General features: G+C 43.8%; 1 protein-coding gene across 1 annotated transcript in view; it reads left to right on the top strand.

The window, feature by feature from the left end:
- Positions 1-3,649: 3,649 nt before the first annotated feature.
- LOC137431133 (uncharacterized) overlaps positions 3,650-21,962 on the top strand; it is an 88,453-nt gene continuing 70,140 nt past the window's right edge. The window contains exons 1-2 of the mRNA XM_078771507.1: positions 3,650-3,895; positions 8,249-8,337. Coding sequence (XP_078627633.1) covers positions 3,650-3,895; positions 8,249-8,337 — 335 coding nt within the window. The remainder of the gene's footprint in view (positions 3,896-8,248; positions 8,338-21,962) is intronic.

Raw genomic sequence — 21,962 nt, 5'->3', positions numbered from 1 at the left:
CAAGAAGAAGAAGAACAACAACAGCAGAGGGCACTCTATGAGCAGCGTCTGCGACGCGGCTAAAAAATACCACGAAAGAAAAAAAGGAAGCCTTTAGTCTTGCACTGGTTGAGCGAACTAAAGAATAGGAGGTTCAATGAGGAATGTCTTAAGTTGTTGTGTGCACCTGGTGCTTAAAGAAAAGAGTAAAATGAGTTCAACAACGAATTAGTTTATTCAAATCATTTGATTGGGTAAACTTACCGTGGATTATATGAAGATAATTTGAGGCCGACGAACAAAGTACAAGCTGTCCACAAAGTGTTGTTCCAGTTTTAAAAGTTTGTTACAACCAAACCAAAAGAGATACAATGATGCGGTTTGTTGCATTTTCTCACATAATTCATATTGTTTCTTGAGTTCTTCAGTACACCTCAACATGTGCACCTTTAGTGGCACCGAGCACATCCAAGAGATAATCCACTTCAACCCACGCGTTGGCCAACATATCCTTCATATAATGCAACACAACACTTTTCAAATGACATATTCTGCCCCAGAATGGCCGGCGACATATCGGGGGCTGGTGAATTTTTAGGGTAGGTGTAAATTGATTATATTTACTATTTATAATGTTAGTAGGGGTGGGAGAGGTGGAGCTATGGGAGCTGAGAGAGCTATTATAAATGTATTGATCGTTTGGTTCTGGGCCCACAAGAGATAGTATATTAGATGTTTTCAATATATTGCTAAAATTGGTGTGTGTGTGTGTGTGTGTGTGTGTGTGTGTGTGTGTGTGTGTGTGTGTGTGTGTGTCAACTGTGGCCACTAATTGTATTAGCAGGAAATCAACACCTCTGGTCTGAGTCTCATCCATAGATATTTCTCGTATTTCCGTGAGTCCGATTTTCATTCAGGAGAAAAACAATTGCGGTTAACCATTTTGAAATTGCCACTCTTTCGTCTAAATGCTCAAAATGATGTTTAAACGATTATTTGAAATACAGATTTCAGGTAGAAACGGCAGGTTAAATGTGCCCGGTGATCAGAACCAAATCAGTGTAAACACACACGGCGCATGCACATAAGACCTCGTTTAGCATTACTATGTCATTTTGAAAGTCCCTTATTGGATATCCTTGCATGAAGTGTTTCAATGTGAGCAACAGAGGTTTGAAAAGCAATCCTTGACATACCCCCGCAATAAGAAGTCCAAGGGCATCGCATTGGGAGACCGTGGAGGCCAGACGACTGGCCCACCATGTCCAATCCAGCCAGCTACCGGGGTAGTTCTCGGTTCTAAATGTTGCACTTTATACGATGCGCTTTATACGTGTGAAGATGCAATCTCTTGTGTACAGTTTTGTTTTATATATTGTAATTCTCCCGAAGCTTTAGATTAATTTGAAGAAACTTTTACTTGATATTTTTTCTCTCCGAGGAGCATTTTCATGTTTCAAAAGGCGGGGTCGGGGACAGACAGAGAGACAGCAGAGATTGTATAAATATACCAGGTACCTCCAAATACCAGGCCTATTATATACGGCCAGTATCCTACATGGAGTAATGTCAAATTCCTAAATAATATTTCTTAACAGCAAAGAAAATTTTTTTGGGGGGAGCGATCGAGCTTGTGGCACACCATCCTGTTACATATGCGCTGTCTGGTCCCCTGCAGTTTTGTAATCACTTCTGTATGTCTGTCTGTCTTTCTGTGTGTGTGTCTATGTGACTGTCTGAGCCGTAACTTTTTTTTTACCATTTGAGCTATTTCCATCAAATTTTCACCAAAGCTTTATTATGATAATATGGAGAAAGCAAAATAATAATTTTGTCAAAAGGTCAAGAGGTCAAAGGTCAGCGTCACATAAAATCATAAATTTTCATCCAATTGATCTGAAATGTCAATTTAACGTTTGAGTTTTGTAATCAATTTTTCCACAAAGCTTTATTATGATAAAATGGAGAGGACAAATTAATAATTTTGTCAAAAGGTCAAAAGGTTAAAAGTCAGTGTCACATAAAATCATCAGTTTTCATCCAATTGACCTTAAATTTAAAGAATTTGTATATTGGGTCATATAATTGGTTCACCAATCAAAAGCGGGAAGCTGATTTTTTTTTTTTAGATCTAAAGGTGAAAGGTCAAGGCTACATAAAATCATAAACTTTCATTTTGTATTTTTTGTTAAACTGTTTTCGTTATTTTGAGCATACGGAAGAATAATAATAAGAAGAGGACATCTGAATACAAACGGATGCGGACGGTCTTTACATTTTCAGATGCTTTCCAGTTTGAATTTTTTGTATGACGAAAAAAATTCTAATTTTCCCGGAGGTTTGGATTAATTTGAAACAACTTTTTATGATTTTTTTTTTCTCTCTGTGGACCATTTTTGTGGTTCAGAGTGGAACGGACATACAGTATTAGCCGATTACATAGCCGATGCCTATAGATTCTAGCTTTCCCATGAATTTCATTTAAAAAATTCCATTCCCCTGTCATCCTGAGCCAAAGATTTTGGAACCCAAAAAGCTTTTGTTCCAAGCACTGGTAAAATTCCATTCACCTGGCGTCCTGCGTGCAGGGCCAGGTCAAACATTGACCTTGGAGATATAAACCGCACGTCTGTGCAACCTGCAAACTTAAGCGCAAGTTGTCTTTCATTTTGCATTAACTCGAACAGTGAATATTGCTCTTTTGTGCTCCCAAATGCATTCAGCAACCCCTCGAGTGAATTTCGATTTTTTGATAATGGCACTTCTTATCGACATCTTTTCAGTACTGATTTGTCATGACCATCTTTAGCCATGGTCAGCCAGCTGCAGGCCGAAAGCTCAAGGTTGATGGCGGTTTGGTCGGTCTTGTGCTTCTTTGATACAATCCAGTTAATTCCCGCAAACTATAATCTCTCCTCTACCTTCATCTGACATGGTCCATAATTATTTATTATATAAAAAAAAATTGTTATATAATTTTATAATTATCATAATAATAGTAATTATTATACCTTATAATAATTATGAGAATTATTATGTAATTATTTATTTATTATTTCATTTATAATAATTATTTATATTTTTAAATAATTATGATAATTATGGTATATATTTGTTGTGCATTATGGTTATGTTGGAGCACTTTGATCAAATTGCAATCTGGAGTGAGCATGGTTAAAGTTATATAATTTCGATAAGACAAAGGGAAAGATACAAATTATTGGTGAGATGTGGTCGAATTTTCGATTGTGGTCTTTGTTTACATTTTAAAATCTAATCTGCCTCTTTTTTTTTTTTTTGTATACAAGATCGAGGCTCGTGTAAGAGCTAACATTAATCACAAAAAAAAAAACCGACACAGAAAACATATAATAAAGGGAGCGGGAGACAAGATGGGGGGAGAGAGGGAAGAACCACACAAGTATAACAGCACAACAGCAGCGAACAGGGACATCGAGAAATCTCCGCCCCCTCCCCCCCCCCCCCCTCCCCCCCCCCCCCCTTCCATTCCAATTGACAATGACAACAGGACTGTAAGATAGCTGCTTTGTTAGCAGGCAATTGTTGGTTGACGTACTCTTGCGAGATCTCACACGATCACGTTGGAGTCACATGACATATGGGGTGTACTCTCGCGAGATCTCACGATCACATTGGAGTCACACGACATATGGGGTGTACTCTCGCGAGATCTCACACGATCACATTGGAGTTACATGACATATGGGGTGTACTCTCGCGAGATCTCACGATCACATTGGAGTCACACGACATATCGGGTGTACTCTCGCGAGATCTCACACGATCACATTGGAGTCACACCACATATGGGGTGTACTCTCGTGAGATCTCACACGATCACGTTCGAGTCACACGACATATGGTTGTGTACTCTCGTGAGATCACACACGATCAAGTACGAGTCACACGACATATGGGGTGTACTCTCGTGAGATCTCACACGATCACGTTCGAGTCACACGCACACGACATATGGGGTGTACTCTCGTGAGATCTCACACGATCACGTTCGAGTCACACGACATATGGTTGTGTACTCTCGTGAGATCACACACGATCAAGTACGAGTCACACGACATATGGGGTGTACTCTCGTGAGATCTCACACGATCACGGTCGAGTCACACGACATATGGGGTGTACTTTCGTGAGATCTCACACGATCACGTTCGAGTCACACGACATATGGGGTGTACTTTCGTGAGATCTCACACGATCACGTTCGAGTCACACGACATATGGGGTGTACTCTCGTGAGATCTCACACGATCACGTTCGAGTCACACGACATATGGGATGTACTCTCGTGAGATCTCACACGATCACGTTCGAGTCACACCACATATGGGGTGTACTCTCGTGAGATCTCACACGATCACATTGGAGTCACACGACATATGGGATGTACTCTCGTGCGATCACATTGGAGTCACACGACATATGGGATGTACTCTCGTGAGATCTCACACGATCACGTTCGAGTCACACGACATATGGGATGTACTCTCGCGAGATCACACACGATCACGTTCGAGTCACACGACATATGGGGTGTACTCTCCACTGGGTATTTCACAAAACACGGAACAAACACACATGGAGCAGGAACAGAATTACATTACAAGGGCTTTGGTAGGGCCTACATCACGGGTGGTGAAGGTTGTGGACTTGTGGTGAAGTTGCATCAAAAAGACGGACGGACGGACAACACGCCATCGCATAAGCTCAACTGAACTTCGTTCCAGGTGAGATAAAAATCGAAGGTTTTTCAAATATATTGATTGGTCGTGTGTGTTATTCTGTATATCAGTCGCCTATAGATCACAATCTCAAACCGATCTTCACAAAACTTGACCAAATGGTTGAGTTAGTCATAAGCAAGAAATCTATTGTTTTTGGGGTCAAAAGGTCAACATAGGCCAAAGGTCAACAACTTTGTCAAATTTCTGAAAACCTCAATTTTCATCTGATTGACTTGAAATTTTAAGAGGATTTGCATTTATAGTCACTGAATTCAACCACCAACTATTTTTGAGGTAAACATAGGCCCAAAGGTCAAAATAGGTCAAATTTGTAAAATTGTCAATTTCCATCTGATTGACTTGAAATTTTAAGAGGATTTGCATATATGGTCACTGAATTCAACCACCGAGTATTTTTGAGGTAAATATAGGCCCAAAGGTCAAAATAGGCCAGATTTCTAAAATTGTCAATTTCCATCCGATTTACTTACAATTTGAAGAGGATTTACACATTTGGTCATTGAATTGAACCACCAATTAATTATTTTTAAGGTCAAATGTGTGTTTTATGGATTTCGCAGGTATTGTGCTATGCACGACATATGTGTTTCTTCTGACCCTTGCCAGAGTAGAGGGTATTGCATTTGAGTCCGTTTGTTACTTGGCCAAAAAATGTTTTTTTTTTGCAAGTATGTTGATCCCTCCGGTTTGTCTTTGTGTGTTTGTCTGTCCGCTCACTTATACTTGCCTGCAGGTTACAGTTTTTAACCAATCTTCACGAAACCACCAATGGTAGAGTTCGTGGTCCGATAAATTCCTATATATTTTTGAGGTCAAAAGGTCAACATAGGCCAAAGGTCAACCACTTTTTCTCAAATTTCTAAAATCCTCAATTTTCATCCGATTGACTTGAAATTTGAATATGATTTACATATCGGCTAACTGAATTCAACCACTAACTATTTTTGAGATTACCCTCGGCCAAAAGGTCAACATAGGCCAAAGGTCAACCACTTCTTTTCAAATTTCTAAAATCTTTAATTTTAATCCGATTGACTTGAAAGTTGAACAGGATTTACATATCCGCTAACTGAATTCAACCACCAACTATTTTTGAAATTAGCTTTGGCCAAAAGGTCAATATAGGCCAACGGTCAACCACTTTTTTTGAATTTCTAAAATCCTCAATTTCCATCCAATTGACTTGAAATTTGAAGAGGATTTACACATCTGCTAACTGAATCCAACCACCAACTATTTTTGAGATCAGCATCAGCCAAAAGGTCAACATAGGCCAAAGGTCAACAACAATTTCAAATTTCTAAAATCCTTCATTTTCATCCGATTCACTTGAAATTTTAATGGGATTTACATATCAGCTAACTCTATTCACCCACCAACTATTTTTGAGATCAGCATAGGCCAAAGGTCAACAACTATTTCATATTTCTAAAATCCTCAATTTTCATCCAATTCACTTGAAATTTGAATGGGATTTACATATCAGCAAACTGAATTCAACCCCAAACTATTTTTGAGATCAACATAGGTCGTAAGGTCAACATAGGCCAAAGGTCAACCACTTTTTCACATTTCTAAAATCCTCAATTTTCATCCGATTGCCTTGAAATTTGAAAAGGATTTTCATATCAGCTAACTGAAACCAACCACCTACTATTTTTGAGGTCAACATAGGCCAAAAGGTCCTTAATTTCTAGATTATTTCTAGATTTAATTTCTAGAAATATTTTCTAGAATTTCTAGAATAAATCTAGAATAAATCTAGAATAAATCTAGAATAATTCTAGAATTTCTAGAAATTTCTAGAATTAATTTAATTTAATTTCTAGATTTCTAGAATTTCTAGATTCTAGAAACCAACCACCTTTCTAAATAGACCAGATTTCTAAAATTGTCTTTTTAACCGATTAACTTAAACTTTTTTTTTTTCTTTTTTTTTTGTATACTGAATCGAGGCTCGTGAAAGAGCTAACATTTACTTCACAAACAAATCAACCAGACAAAAAATATATATAAAAAGAGGGAGCGGAAGACAAGATGGGGAGAGAAGGGGAAGCACACAAACACAACATTTGAGAGCAGGGAGATGTGTGGAAGGGAGAGGGCTTGGGGGGAGGAGGCGTGGGAAGGGGGGAGGGAGAAGTATAAAACACAAGGACACCAAGGACTTCCAGGACAGAAGTTGGTATTTCAAAAAAGTGGAATTGGGGTGAAATTAGCGGGGGTAGAAAAGATCAAGGTTTTGGATGGGGGAAGATAAGAGATGGTGGTGAACAGCTGTTTTAAAGACCTGGAGGGTGGATTGGGATTGAAGAGAGTGAGGGAGTTTGTTACAGAGGCGGGAGAAAAGAGGAATGAAGGAGTGAAGGTGAGCAGAGAGTCTTGATTTTGGCAGTTTGACCATAAGAGGGTTGCAGGCAGATCTTGTGCGACCTGTAGGAATATTTGTGGGACAGAGCCCAGAGAGAGCTGGGGGGGCAAGGCCAGAGAGGAGTCGGTAGAAGACGGAAAGACCACCAACCTGCCTGCGGTGAGTGAGTGAGAGGCCCTTGGAGTTAGCTTCATCGCGGGAGATTCCAATGATTCTGAATGCTTTGGTTTCAACAGCGTGAAGACCAGCTAGGTGTGAGGCAGGAGCACCAGCCCAGAGGGGAGAGCAGTATTCCATTGAGCTGCGGATGTTGAAGACTATTTGCATATTAGGTCACTGAATTAAAGTACAAAACTTTCCGATCAAGATGAAATTTGTTGAGCATAATCTAGGGATAAATTGGTGGAGAAAAAAAAAAAAGATGACGTAATCGGTCACGTGGTTCGGCCGCCATATTTGTTTTAACACAAAAGCCTTAAAAACCACTGAAAACACATCCTGGTGAGGATCTGCAATCTGATTGCTCTTTCTTGTTTTTATTATTTTCGGGACTGAATACAGCAGCGATCTGCGTCATTATCTTGTGGAGGAAAAATGCAAATAACTCCGATAGGTGTTGCAGATTTTCGAAGATAATGCAGAGATAATTCTGTTTTCACCTCTGTCTGTGAACAGGATATCTCAGAAAGTTGTGGACGTGCTTGGACGAAACTTGGTGAGAGGTTGTGTGTGTGTGACAAGAATAAGCCAATTGGATATTGTTTCAGGTCCGAATCCAGATCCGTCCTATATTGGTGGATACGAAACATAAACTATTGAGCCTGGTGGACTTATGCGCTCTACCGAGCACTGTTCTAGTTGTTGACCAAGTAATCAACATTGAGTTTTGTTTTCCTGTCAATGTTGATTACTTATTATAAACGTTAAATTGAACTCGGCCTAATTTAACGTTGTATTTATTCGGATGTATTATTAATATTATCGTTATAAATGTGAATAACACGTCATTGTTTTGTAGTGAAAGTATCTTCATGTTTTCCCCATTCGATCCCCGTCGACGTGAGACCCAAGTTTAGTTGTATAAATGTTTCTATTAATGGAGTTCTATATTTAGTTCGCAGACACACTGGCCAAGCCAAGGGGGCGACACGAGCAGCTTGAACCGTTAAACGTTTGTGGGACCTTCAACCCTGTTGTCCTCATGTAAGTTTGAAAAGCCTCGTTATGAATGTTTGACTAAATGAACAAATCATTCACGATCATCTTTTTCATGATTAGGACTAAGTAGTTGATCACCAGTTCGGGTTCAGCACCTGGACGAAAGTGAATCGGGAATTTCAAATACGTCACAAGGCTTTCATGTTGGCTCGTTGATTAAAATGAGAACAACACACCGATCATTGGTTGTGTGCATCAGCGGTCATGTATGATATGTGTTTATGATCATGTAACCAGCGGACATATAGGCAATGTGGTTATGATCATGTAATCAGTGGCAATGTAGGCTATGTGGTTATGATCATGTAATCAGTGGCCATGCAGGCTATGTGATTGTTATCATGTAATCAGTGGCCATGTAGGCTATGTGTTTATGATCATGTAATCAGTGGCCACGTAGGCTATGTGGTCATGATCATGTAATCGGCGGCCATGCAGGCTATGTGTTTATGATCATGTAATCAGTGGCCATGTTGGATATGTGGTCATGATCATGTAATTAGCGGCCAGGTAGGATATGTGGTCAAGATCATGTAATCAGCGGCCATGCAGGCTTTGTGTTTATGATCATGTAATCAGTGGCCATGTCGGATATGTGGTCATGATCATGTAATTAGCGGCCATGTAGAATATGTGTTTATGATCATGTAATTAGCGGACATGCAGGCTATGTGTTTATGATCATGTAATTAGCGGCCATGCAGGCTATGTGTTTATGATCATGTAACCAGTAGCCATGAAGGCTATGTGTTTATGATCATGTAATCAGTGGCCATGTAGGATATGTGGTCATGATCATGTAATTAGCAGCCACGTAGGCTGTGTTTATGATTATGTAACCAGTGGCCATGCAGGCTATGTGGTTATGATCATGTAACCAGTGGCCATGCAGGCTATGTGATTATGATCAAGTAATCAACGGCCATGCAGGCTATGTATTTATGATCATGTAACCAGTAGCCATGCAGGCTATGTGTTTATGATCATGTAACCAGTGGCCATGCAGGCTATGTGGTTATGATCATGTAACCAGTGGCCATGCAGGCTATGTGATTATGATCAAGTAATCAACGGCCATGCAGGCTATGTGATTATGATCAAGTAATCATCGGCCATGCAGGCTATGTGATTATGATCAAGTAATCAACGGCCATGCAGGCTATGTGATTATGATCAAGTAATCATCGGCCATGCAGGCTATGTGATTGTTATCATGTAATCAGCGGCCATGCAGGCTATGTGGTTATGATCAAGTAATCAACGGCCATGCAGGCTATGTGATTGTTATCATGTAATCAGCGGCCATCCAGGCTATGTGGTTATTATCATGTAACCAGTGGCCATGCACGCAATGTGGTTATGATTATGTAACCAGTGGCCATGCAGGCATTGTGGTTATGATCATGTAACCAGTGGCCATGCAGGCAATGTGGTTATGATCATGTAACCAGTGGCCATGCAGGCATTGTGGTTATGATTATGTAACCAGTGGCCATGCAGGCAAAGTGGTTATGATCATGTAACCAGTGGCCATGCAGGCAATGTGGTTATGATTATGTAACCAGTGGCCATGCAGGCATTGTGGTTATGATTATGTAACCAGTGGCCATGCAGGCAAAGTGGTTATGATCATGTAACCAGTGGCCATGCAGGCTATGTGGTTATGATCATGTAACCAGTGGCCATGCAGGCTATGTGATTATGATCAAGTAATCAACGGCCATGCAGGCTATGTGATTGTTATCATGTAATCAGCGGCCATGCAGGCTATGTGGTTATGATCAAGTAATCAACGGCCATGCAGGCTATGTGATTGTTATCATGTAATCAGCGGCCATGCAGGCTATGTGGTTATGATCAAGTAATCATCGGCCATGCAGGCTATGTGATTATGATCAAGTAATCAACGGCCATGCAGGCTATGTGATTATGATCAAGTAATCATCGGCCATGCAGGCTATGTGATTGTTATCATGTAATCAGCGGCCATGCAGGCTATGTGGTTATGATCAAGTAATCAACGGCCATGCAGGCTATGTGATTGTTATCATGTAATCAGCGGCCATGCAGGCTATGTGGTTATGATCAAGTAATCAACGGCCATGCAGGCTATGTGATTGTTATCATGTAATCAGCGGCCATGCAGGCTATGTGGTTATGATCAAGTAATCATCGGCCATGCAGGCTATGTGATTATGATCAAGTAATCATCGGCCATGCAGGCTATGTGATTGTTATCATGTAATCAGCGGCCATGCAGGCTATGTGGTTATGATCAAGTAATCAACGGCCATGCAGGCTATGTGATTATGATCAAGTAATCATCGGCCATGCAGGCTATGTGATTGTTATCATGTAATCAGCGGCCATGCAGGCTATGTGGTTATGATCAAGTAATCAACGGCCATGCAGGCTATGTGATTGTTATCATGTAATCAGCGGCCATCCAGGCTATGTGGTTATTATCATGTAACCAGTGGCCATGCAGGCAATGTGGTTATGATTATGTAACCAGTGGCCATGCAGGCATTGTGGTTATGATCATGTAACCAGTGGCCATGCAGGCAATGTGGTTATGATCATGTAACCAGTGGCCATGCAGGCAATGTGGTTATGATTATGTAACCAGTGGCCATGCAGGCAATGTGGTTATGATCATGTAACCAGTGGCCATGCAGGCTATGTGATTGTTATCATGTAATCAGCGGCCATGCAGGCATTGTGGTTATGATTATGTAACCAGTGGCCATGCAGGCAAAGTGGTTATGATCATGTAACCAGTGGCCATGCAGGCTATGTGGTTATGATCATGTAATCAGTGGCCATGCAGGCTATGTGGTTATGATCATGTAACCAGTGGCCATGCAGGCTATGTGGTTATGATCATGTAACCAGTGGCCATGCAGGCTATGTGGTTATGATCATGTAACCAGTGGCCATGCAGGCTATGTGGTTATGATCATGTAACCAGTGGCCATGCAGGCTATGTGGTTATGATCATGTAACCAGTGGCCATGCAGGCAATGTGGTTATGATCATGTAACCAGTGGCCATGCAGGCATTGTGGTTATGATTATGTAACCAGTGGCCATGCAGGCAATGTGGTTATGATTATGTAACCAGTGGCCATGCAGGCAATGTGGTTATGATCATGTAACCAGTGGCCATGCAGGCAATGTGGTTATGATTATGTAACCAGTGGCCATGCAGGCATTGTGGTTATGATTATGTAACCAGTGGCCATGCAGGCAATGTGGTTATGATCATGTAACCAGTGGCCATGCAAGCAATGTGGTTATGATCATGTAATCAGTGGCCATGCAAGCAATGTGGTTATGATCATGTAATCAGCGGCCATGTAGACAATGTGGTTATGATTATGTAATCAGCGGCCATGTAGGCAATGTGGTTATGATCATGTAATCAGCGGCCATGTAGGCAATGTGGTTATGATCATGTAATCAGCGGCCATGTAGGCAATGTGGTTATGATTATGTAATCAGCGGCCATGTAGGCAATGTGGTTATGATCATGTAATCAGCGGCCATGTAGGCAATGTGGTTATGATCATGCAATCAGCGGCCATGTAGGCAATGTGGTTATGATTATGTAATCAGCGGCCATGTAGGCAATGTGGTTATGATCATGCAATCAGCGGCCATGTAGGCAATGTGGTTATGATCATGTAATCAGCGGCCATGTAGGCAATGTGGTTATGATCATGCAATCAGCGGCCTTGTAGGCAATGTGGTTATGATCATGTAATCAGCGGCCATGTAGGCAATGTGGTTATGATTATGTAATCAGCGGCCATGTAGGCAATGTGGTTATGATCATGTAATCAGCGGCCATGTAGGCAATGTGGTTATGATCATGCAATCAGCGGCCATGTAGGCAATGTGGTTATGATTATGTAAACAGCGGCCATGTAGGTAATGTGGTTATGATTATGTAATCAGCGGCCATGTAGGCAATGTGGTTATGATTATGTAATCAGCGGCCATGTCGGCAATGTGGCTATGATCATGTAATAAGCGGCCATGTAGGCAATGTGGTTATGATTATGTAATCAGCGGCCATGTCGGCAATGTGGCTATGATCATGTAATAAGCGGCCATGTAGGCAATGTGGTTATGATCATGCAATCAGCGGCCATGTAGGCAATGTGGTTATGATCATGCAATCAGCGGCCATGTAGGCAATGTGGTTATGATCATGCAATCAGCGGCCATGTAGGCAATGTGGTTATGATCATGTAATCAGCGGCCATGTAGGTAATGTGGTTATGATCATGTAGTCAGCGGCCATGTAGGCAATGTGGTTATGATCATGTAATCAGCGGCCATGTAGGCAATGTGGTTATGATCATGTAGGCAGCGGCCATGTAGGCAATGTGGTTATGATCATGTAATCAACGGCCATGTAGGCAATGTGGTTATGATCATGTAATCAGCGGCCATGTAGGCAATGTGGTTATGATCATGTAGTCAGCGGCCATGTAGGCAATGTGGTTATGATCATGTAGTCAGCGGCCATGTAGGCAATGTGGTTATGATCATGTAGGCAGCGGCCATGTAGGCAATGTGGTTATGATCATGTAATCAACGGCCATGTAGGCAATGTGGTTATGATCATGCAATCAGCGGCCATGTAGGCAATGTGGTTATGATCATGTAATCAGCGGCCATGTAGGCAATGTGGTTATGATCATGCAATCAGCGGCCATGTAGGCAATGTGGTTATGATCATGTAATCAGCGGCCATGTAGGCAATGTGGTTATGATCATGCAATCAGCGGCCATGTAGGCAATGTGGTTATGATCATGTAATCAGCGGCCATGTAGGCAATGTGGTTATGATTATGTAATCAGCGGCCATGTAGGCAATGTGGTTATGATCATGTAATCAGCGGCCATGTAGGCAATGTGGTTATGATCATGCAATCAGCGGCCATGTAGGCAATGTGGTTATGATTATGTAAACAGCGGCCATGTAGGTAATGTGGTTATGATTATGTAATCAGCGGCCATGTAGGCAATGTGGTTATGATTATGTAATCAGCGGCCATGTAGGCAATGTGGTTATGATCATGCAATCAGCGGCCATGTAGGCAATGTGGCTATGATCATGTAATAAGCGGCCATGTAGGCAATGTGGTTATGATCATGCAATCAGCGGCCATGTAGGCAATGTGGTTATGATCATGCAATCAGCGGCCATGTAGGCAATGTGGTTATGATCATGCAATCAGCGGCCATGTAGGCAATGTGGTTATGATCATGTAATCAGCGGCCATGTAGGCAATGTGGTTATGATCATGTAGTCAGCGGCCATGTAGGCAATGTGGTTATGATCATGTAGGCAGCGGCCATGTAGGCAATGTGGTTATGATCATGTAATCAACGGCCATGTAGGCAATGTGGTTATGATCATGTAGGCAGCGGCCATGTAGGCAATGTGGTTATGATCATGCAATCAGCGGCCATGTAGGCAATGTGGCTATGATCATGTAATAAGCGGCCATGTAGGCAATGTGGTTATGATCATGTAATCAGCGGCCATGTAGGCAATGTGGTTATGATCATGTAATCAGCGGCCATGTAGGCAATGTGGTTATGATCATGTAGGCAGCGGCCATGTAGGCAATGTGGTTATGATCATGTAATCAACGGCCATGCAGGCAATGTGGTTATGATCATGTAGTCAGCGGCCATGTAGGCAATGTGGTTATGATCATGTAGTCAGCGGCCATGTAGGCAATGTGGTTATGATCATGTAATCAACGGCCATGTAGGCAATGTGGTTATGATCATGCAATCAGCGGCCATGTAGGCAATGTGGTTATGATCATGTAATCAATGGCCATGTAGGCAATGTGGTTATGATCATGTAATCAGCGGCCATGTAGGCAATGTGGTTATGATCATGTAGGCAGCGGCCATGTAGGCAATGTGGTTATGATCATGTAATCAACGGCCATGTAGGCAATGTGGTTATGATCATGTAGTCAGCGGCCATATAGGCAATGTGGTTATGATCATGTAGTCAGCGGCCATGTAGGCAATGTGGTTATGATCATGTAGTCAGCGGCCATGTAGGCAATGTGGTTATGATCATGTAGTCAGCGGCCATGTAGGCAATGTGGTTATGATCATGTAGTCAACGGCCATGTAGGCAATGTGGTTATGATCATGTAGTCAGCGGCCATGTAGGCAATGTGGTTATGATCATGTAGTCAGCGGCCATGTAGGCAATGTGGTTATGATCATGCAATCAGCGGCCATGTGGTTATGATCATGTAATCAGGGATGTGGGCTGAGTGTGAATTGTGTGATCTTTGGCATCGGCAAACTGCATTTTGTTTGCGCTTGTTAAAGATCTCACCATGTCGGTATCTCTTGGATAAAGGCCCTGTCGATGTCCTGCCGAAAGTGTAAATCGGTTTTGTAAGTTCGTCATAATAAAGGAAAGGATGTGGATGTTAAGTTATTAATGTGAACAATGAAGTTAGTACAAAGGATTAAATTTTACACATTTTGTGCGTGTGGTGTTGTTATGTCCAGGGAATTATTGGCTAATATTGCGTTCTCTTGTGTCTAACTAAGTACCATTGGCTGTAATCTTATTGTAGAAGATTTTCCAGCATCTAAAGTATCAGTCTTGTTAATTAGCGGGAGACGTGTGTGTGTGTGTGTGTGTGTGTGTGTGTGTGTGTGTGTGTGTGTGTGTGTGTGTGTGTGTGTGTGTGTGTGTGTGTGTGTTGTCTATAAGACTATATATGTGTTGTCTATATACTGGTCATCACCTCCACTTGCGCGTCTATAAGACTGAATGGAATGGAGCCTTCCCCAGTCCTGAAGCATCCATCTTAACCCAAGCAAGGAACCACGATTCATGAACCAATCCATCTCCTTATCCTTGCTCCATTTAAAGGAACTTTCCCTAGTCCTGAAGAATCCATCTTCTCCCCCAACAAGGAGCTCATGGACTCATGGACCAAGCCGTCTCCTTATTCTTGGTTGGTTTAATACACATTCATGTTTATGTGGATATATATATACACACACAGATATATATATATATATATATATATATATATATATATATATATATATATATATATATATATATATATATATATATATATATATATATATATTGTTGCGGATATGAGGACTGTATTTTTTTGATTGTGTTGTATTGTGGTAAATTGGTGATGAATATTGCTTGAGTCTGCGCCTCCTGCCTCCGGAGCTGTGTAAAGGTCAAAAGGGCGTCCCATAATTAGTCCACAAGCACACGTCAGCCAATCATAGAATACCCCTGTTCGATAGTTATATCTTATTCTGTGTTTTAGGGTAAGGCTGTGTCTCCCATTAATAGAAGTACTCCATTGCACCAAGTGGAAGAGATAGATTCCCTTCATTCCCATTCCCAAAACCTCCATTCCCCCTTTTCGTCGATTGGAAACTACCTCCGCTCCAATTGCCGCCATTGACCACGAGGCAGGGTTGGGGAAGAAAGGCGGGTCCCCACCTCGTCATAGAGGGGAGGAGTGAGTCAGCCCCACTCAACCAACCACGAACAAGGGGTTGGACTTGGAGAGGGTGTGGAAAGAAACATCGAGGAGGTTCGCGAAGGTTGAGGGGTGGGGCCTATATAACCCGCAGGCAGGGCGTTCCCAAAGAGACAAGGGAGATGAGCTTTGACGATAGAGAGACGAGAAGTCCAGGGTTGAACTGCAGCTCGAGCCACCGAAACTGCACTCACTGCAGCTCGAGCCACCGAAACTGCACTTGCTGCAGCTCGAGCCACTGAAACTGCATTTGCTGCAGCTGGAGCCACCGAAACTGCAGCCACAGCAGCGTGAGGCCTGGACGGCAGTTTGGAGCAGGGCCGCGAAGGAGCGGCGGCTGCCCACGAGTCGATCAGCTGCAGAACTAGTTGGACCTCCCTATCCCGCCAGCCATCCACCAGCCACCCACCTGCCATCCCTATCATCATTCCCCGTGTAAGTGTGCTCGTAGTCTGTCTTTTGTCTTGTCCCTGGGTAGTGTTACATATTTATGTGAATGTATGTGAATTACCATTCAGGTCTTTGCTTATCCATGTGTAATAGATTAAGGGTTGTTGTGGTTGGAGGGTCAGGAGCCCTTCTGAAAAGTGTCCGGAAACGGAAGTGACCGGAAACGGAAGAGGAAAAGACACGAGGAAGAAGAGCGACGATTATTCTTCTTCCTCGCCCCGCTCCGACGAAAGGTGGGATCGACCTTGCGCTGCGTGGAAAAGCGGCGTTGCGCTGCGTGGAAAAGCGGCGTTCCGAAGCCCGTCTGGCGAGAGGAGTTACCGGGACGTGTACCTACCCGGTGGAGACGTCAAGTTGACGTGGGGCCGTGCATCGACCCCGCGTCTGGCACCGTTCGCGGCACCGTCTAAACAGACGCGTACGGGTCGCACGTTGGGGCCTAACACGCCTTGCAAGCGGCGTGGGGCTTTTGGCTTGCTTTACCGTACCCACTTCGCGTGGCCACGAGGGGCTGCAGCCGCGGTGCCTGGTACGATACCTGCCCGGTGGAAACACGTCCACCCGGGGTTCGTTCAACCGCCCGAGTGCGGCGACGCCGACCAGCATCTCGGTCAGGAGGGGCCCAGAGACATTGTGAGGGGCAGAGACCAAAAGGGGGTCGTGAGTACAGAAGTGGACACACATATATAAGATGGCCATCTTAATCATATAGGGAATTGATTGTGGATTGGGAATTGTTGATGGTTGTTTGTTGTTGATTGCTCGGGGAATATCCGTGATTGTATCATTGAAATCGTATGATATCCTTACCCTGGAAATATATCATTGCACATCAGTTTCTCTTGGGTGGAATTCATAGGGATTGCGTTGCGAAAGCGCATATATATAATACTACTTTCTGGCGAAGGTCCTCTCCCGGTCCGGGGGTCACCGAGACCAGGTAGTCACCGAGGGGACCACGTAACAGAATTGGGGGCTCGTCCAAATTACGATTTGCGGTTTCGCAATTGGGTCTACGTCCGGGATTTAAAATTGTATAACATAATAAAATAATAGTTTTTTATTAATTAAAATTAATTAATTAATTATTAATTGGTAAATTTTTTTGAGAAATTGGGGTAAAGTCTTGGGTGAAGGTTAACAGGTGTTAACGATAGGCACCATGGCGTTTGTGGCACAGAACTTTGTGGTAACCCCGAGTGAGGCACAGTTCCGAGCGTTACTAAAGTCGGACCTCTTGAAATTGGCCAAACATTTTAACTTGGAGGTCCGAACTAATTTGAGGAAGGCAGAGTTGCAGGCCACGGTGATACAATCTATGGTGGGATTAGGAACGTGGGACGAGTTAGCCTGGGAGTGGCTACCCGAAGAACCAGAAGATGTTGAGCTCCGGAAACTGGAGTTGCAATTACGGAGCCAGGAACGGATTAAAGAAGAAGAAAGGAAAGCAGAAAAGGAAAGAGCAGAAGAAGAAAGGAAAGCAGAAAAGGAAAGAGCAGAAGAAGAAAGGAAAGCAGAAAAGGAAAGAGCAGAAGAAGAAAGGAAAGCCGAAAAGGAAAGATCAGAAGAGGAAAGGAAAGCAGAAGATAGGAGAGAAGAGAAACAAGCAGAGGAAAGGAGAGTGGAACGAGAACTCCAGGAAAGGGTAAAAGAAGAAGAAAGGAAAGCAGAAGCGAGGAGAGAAGAGAAACAAGCAGAGGAAAGGAGAGTGGAACGAGAACTCCAGGAAAGGTTAAAAGAAGAAGAAAGGAAAGCAGAAGCGAGGAGAGAAGAGAAACAAGCAGAGGAAAGGAGAGTGGAACGAGAACTCCAGGAAAGGTTAGAAGGGAGAAAAGCAGAGGAGAGGAGAGCTGCAAGGGACCTCGAAGCAGAGGAGAGAAAAGCGGAAAGGGAATTAAAGGAACGTGACATGGAGCTTCAGCAAGAAATCAAATTCAAGGAGCTGGAGTTAATGAGAGAACGGGGAGAGGCACCACCCTTGCTGACGGGGTCGACACCTAACCAGAAGACCTGGGATGTGGGCAGACATGTGAGGCTGGTTCCACCGTTCAGTGAAAAGGAGTCGGGAAAGACTTCGAAACCTTGCGGGACTTGATCCTGGTGGAGGAATTCCAGCAGTGTGTCCACGAGGACATCAAAGTGTACCTGCAGGAAAAGAAAGTACCAAAGTTGTGGGACGCAGCCACCATGGCAGATGATTATGCCTTAACCCACCGAATAGGGGTCCACAAACCTAACTCCTCGCCTAGACTTCAGCAGGGGAGTTATGGAACACCCGGTGCGGAGAACGACCTTACATGGCGGCGGCCTCGAGATGATTATGGGGACAACTATGATACCCCACCTGTTCGAAATCAGAGGGATGCGGGCCCAAGACAAACTTATAGTTCGGGGGGCCCGAGGCAGACCACGAGTTTTTCCTCCGGGCCTACTTGCGCTTTTTGCAAGAAACCTGGACACTTGATGTCCAGTTGTTACCGCATGAAAAGGGAAGACCCAGAGCGGAGTCCGACTATTACGACTCCAAATGCAATGGCCATTGTGAGAAATCGCCATCAAAAGGGTTACCAACCATTTATTTCAGAGGGGTTTGTGTCACGGGATGGAGCCTCGACTAACCGGAAACCGGTTAGGATATTGAGGGACACAGGGGCACATCAATCTTTAATGCTTGAAGGCATTTTGCCATGGTCCGAGGAGACGGCAACGGGGGATAGTGTTCGTTTACAGGGGATCGGGGGCGGTGTTAGTGCTCCCCTTCATGTCATCCATTTGGAGTCCGATTTGGTGTCAGGACCGGTCACCGTCGGTTTACAAGCCACGCTTCCTGTAGAGGGGGTATCTGTGGTTATCGGGAATGATTTGGCCGGGGGTCAAGTTTATGGTAACCTGAGGGTTGGTAAAGAGCCCAGCAGGGAAAATAACACCACACCAGCTCGGGATGGCGACAAAAGTGCTAAGTTATTTGTAGGGGGACTGAACTTCAAAACAGAGGAAGAAGTTCTGACCTCTGTCTTCAACAGATATGGGCCGCTGGTGGAAGTGCGGTTGGTAAGAGACTGGGAAACGCAACAGTCAAGAGGGTTCGGCTTTGTCACGTTTGCCAGCACAAAAGACGCCAGAGAGGCAGAGAAGAATTGGAATGGCAAGGATTTGGAGGGTCGGACCATAACAGTAGGGAAGGCATTTCGTAGGCGTCGAGAGGTCTACAGGAGAGGACAACTGGGCGGTAGTTTTGGTGGTGGCCGCAATCAATATTATTATGGAGGCTCCCTGAGTTACGGCCGCTCCCGAAGGAAGGATTGGCAAAGTAGTGGCCGAGAAGGAGACCGCTATTCATGGGACTACAGGGACAAGTGGTCCCACCCTAATTATTAGGGAAGTTCTGAGAAGTTGAAGCACTGAATGCGGCGGAGCCGCCGAGCCAAGATTCCTACACAGATTAACCGTGAACGCCGTTCCTCAAGGCGCCCATGTAGAGAACTTTCCTGCACGGACTAACCGTGAACTCCACGTTCCTAAAGGCATCCATGTAGTGAATACTCGGCTTGGCCTCCCGGAAAAAGTGCTATCGAGTTGCTTAACTTTGGATCTTTGATCACCCCTTTAACCTTCATTCACAAGAAACTGACGGTCAAAGTCAGAGGGTCATGAGATGGAGTTTGATTTGGCAGGGACAATGTCGTTGCTGGTGCTTAGTCCAGAGGGAGTAATCTGGAGGGGTTGTGGTGAAATTTTGGTTGCTTTATTTTTAAGTGATAACTGTGCCTGGGGGGAACTGATAATGTGGGGGGGTTGAGTTATCTGGTTTGTTTCTCCAAATTGGCCGGCAAAGAAAGTTTTCGCTGGGTTCAAACTTTCTTTCTTGAAGGGGGGGAGTGTTACATATTTATGTGAATGTATGTGAATTACCATTCAGGTCTTTGCTTATCCATGTGTAATAGATTAAGGGTTGTTGTGGTTGGAGGGTCAGGAGCCCTTCTGAAAAGTGTCCGGAAACGGAAGTGACCGGAAACGGAAGAGGAAAAGACACGAGGAAGAAGAGCGACGATTATTATTCTTCCTCGCCCCGCTCCGACGAAAGGTGGGATCGACCTTGCGCTGCGTGGAAAAGCGGCGTTGTGCTGCGTGGAAAAGCGGCGTTCCGAAGCCCGTCTGGCGAGAGGAGTTACCGGGACGTGTACCTACCCGGTGGAGACGTCAAGTTGACGTGGGGCCGTGCATCGACCCCGCGTCTGGCACCGTTCGCGGCACCGTCTAAACAGACGCGTACGGGTCGCACGTTGGGGCCTAACACGCCTTGCAAGCGGCGTGGGGCTTTTGGCTTGCTTTACCGTACCCGCTTCGCGTGGCCACGAGGGGCTGCAGCCGCGGTGCCTGGTACGATACCTGCCCGGTGGAAACACGTCCACCCGGGGTTCGTTCAACCGCCCGAGTGCGGCGACGCCGACCAGCATCTCGGTCAGGAGGGGCCCAGAGACATTGTGAGGGGCAGAGACCAAAAGGGGGTCGTGAGTACAGAAGTGGACACACATATATAAGATGGCCATCTTAATCATATAGGGAATTGATTGTGGATTGGGAATTGTTGATGGTTGTTTGTTGTTGATTGCTCGGGGAATATCCGTGATTGTATCATTGAAATCGTATGATATCCTTACCCTGGAAATATATCATTGCACATCAGTTTCTCTTGGGTGGAATTCATAGGGATTGCGTTGTGAAAGCGCATATATATAATACTACTTTCTGGCGAAGGTCCTCTCCCGGTCCGGGGGTCACCGAGACCAGGTAGTCACCGAGGGGACCACGTAACAGTAGTAACAATAAGTCTGTATAAGCTAGTATTTTCACTGTGTCACCTGCGTCTCATGTGCTTGTAAATAAACGTGACTGCTGTCTTTTTGCTTATGTGTGTGAATAGTAAATAAATTTAGTAGTATTTCCAAACCTTTCTTTGCCTTCGTTTTCCTCTTTGCATTCGGTCGCTTTAGAGTTTTCCCGATTGAATAGCGGTGGCGCGATCCGGCCAAAGTTTGGGGCAAATCGGGTATTAGTCGGGGAATAACTGTTCGGTCGCGGTAATACCAACCGCTCGGTAAATAACATCTTTAACCGCGGCCGTAACAATATATATATATATATATATATATATATATATATATATATATATATATATATATATATATATATATATATATATATACTAGCCGAATGCACCCGGCGGCTAGTATATATATATATATATATATATATATTAGCCGAAAGCCCCCGGCGTTGCCCAGGTTCTTTTTTAATGAATTTACTACTATAATTCATCTTTTACTCATGGCCGTAGAAGATTGACTACTATAATTCAGCGCAGCTTTTAATTGCGAAATGGGCCCAGCCCGGCTGAGGCGGCCTCGACCGGCCTCACCACCGAGCCTATAACCTTCTCGGGGCCTGTCCCAACATTTGTTTTTCAGAGGTTTCCTCCTATCTTTCACCGTTCAAGAGATTAGCTCGTGCAGACAAACAAACAAACAAACAAAAACTTTCTTTTATATGTATAGATAGATAGAAGATAATATATTGTTACGGA

This window comes from Myxine glutinosa, chromosome 1 (assembly GCF_964187855.1).
Source record: "Myxine glutinosa chromosome 1, kmMyxGlut1.1, whole genome shotgun sequence".
NCBI lineage: Eukaryota > Metazoa > Chordata > Myxini > Myxiniformes > Myxinidae > Myxine > Myxine glutinosa.
The sequence above is the reverse complement of the archived record's forward strand: the minus strand, read 5'-3'. Positions and strand labels throughout refer to the sequence as shown.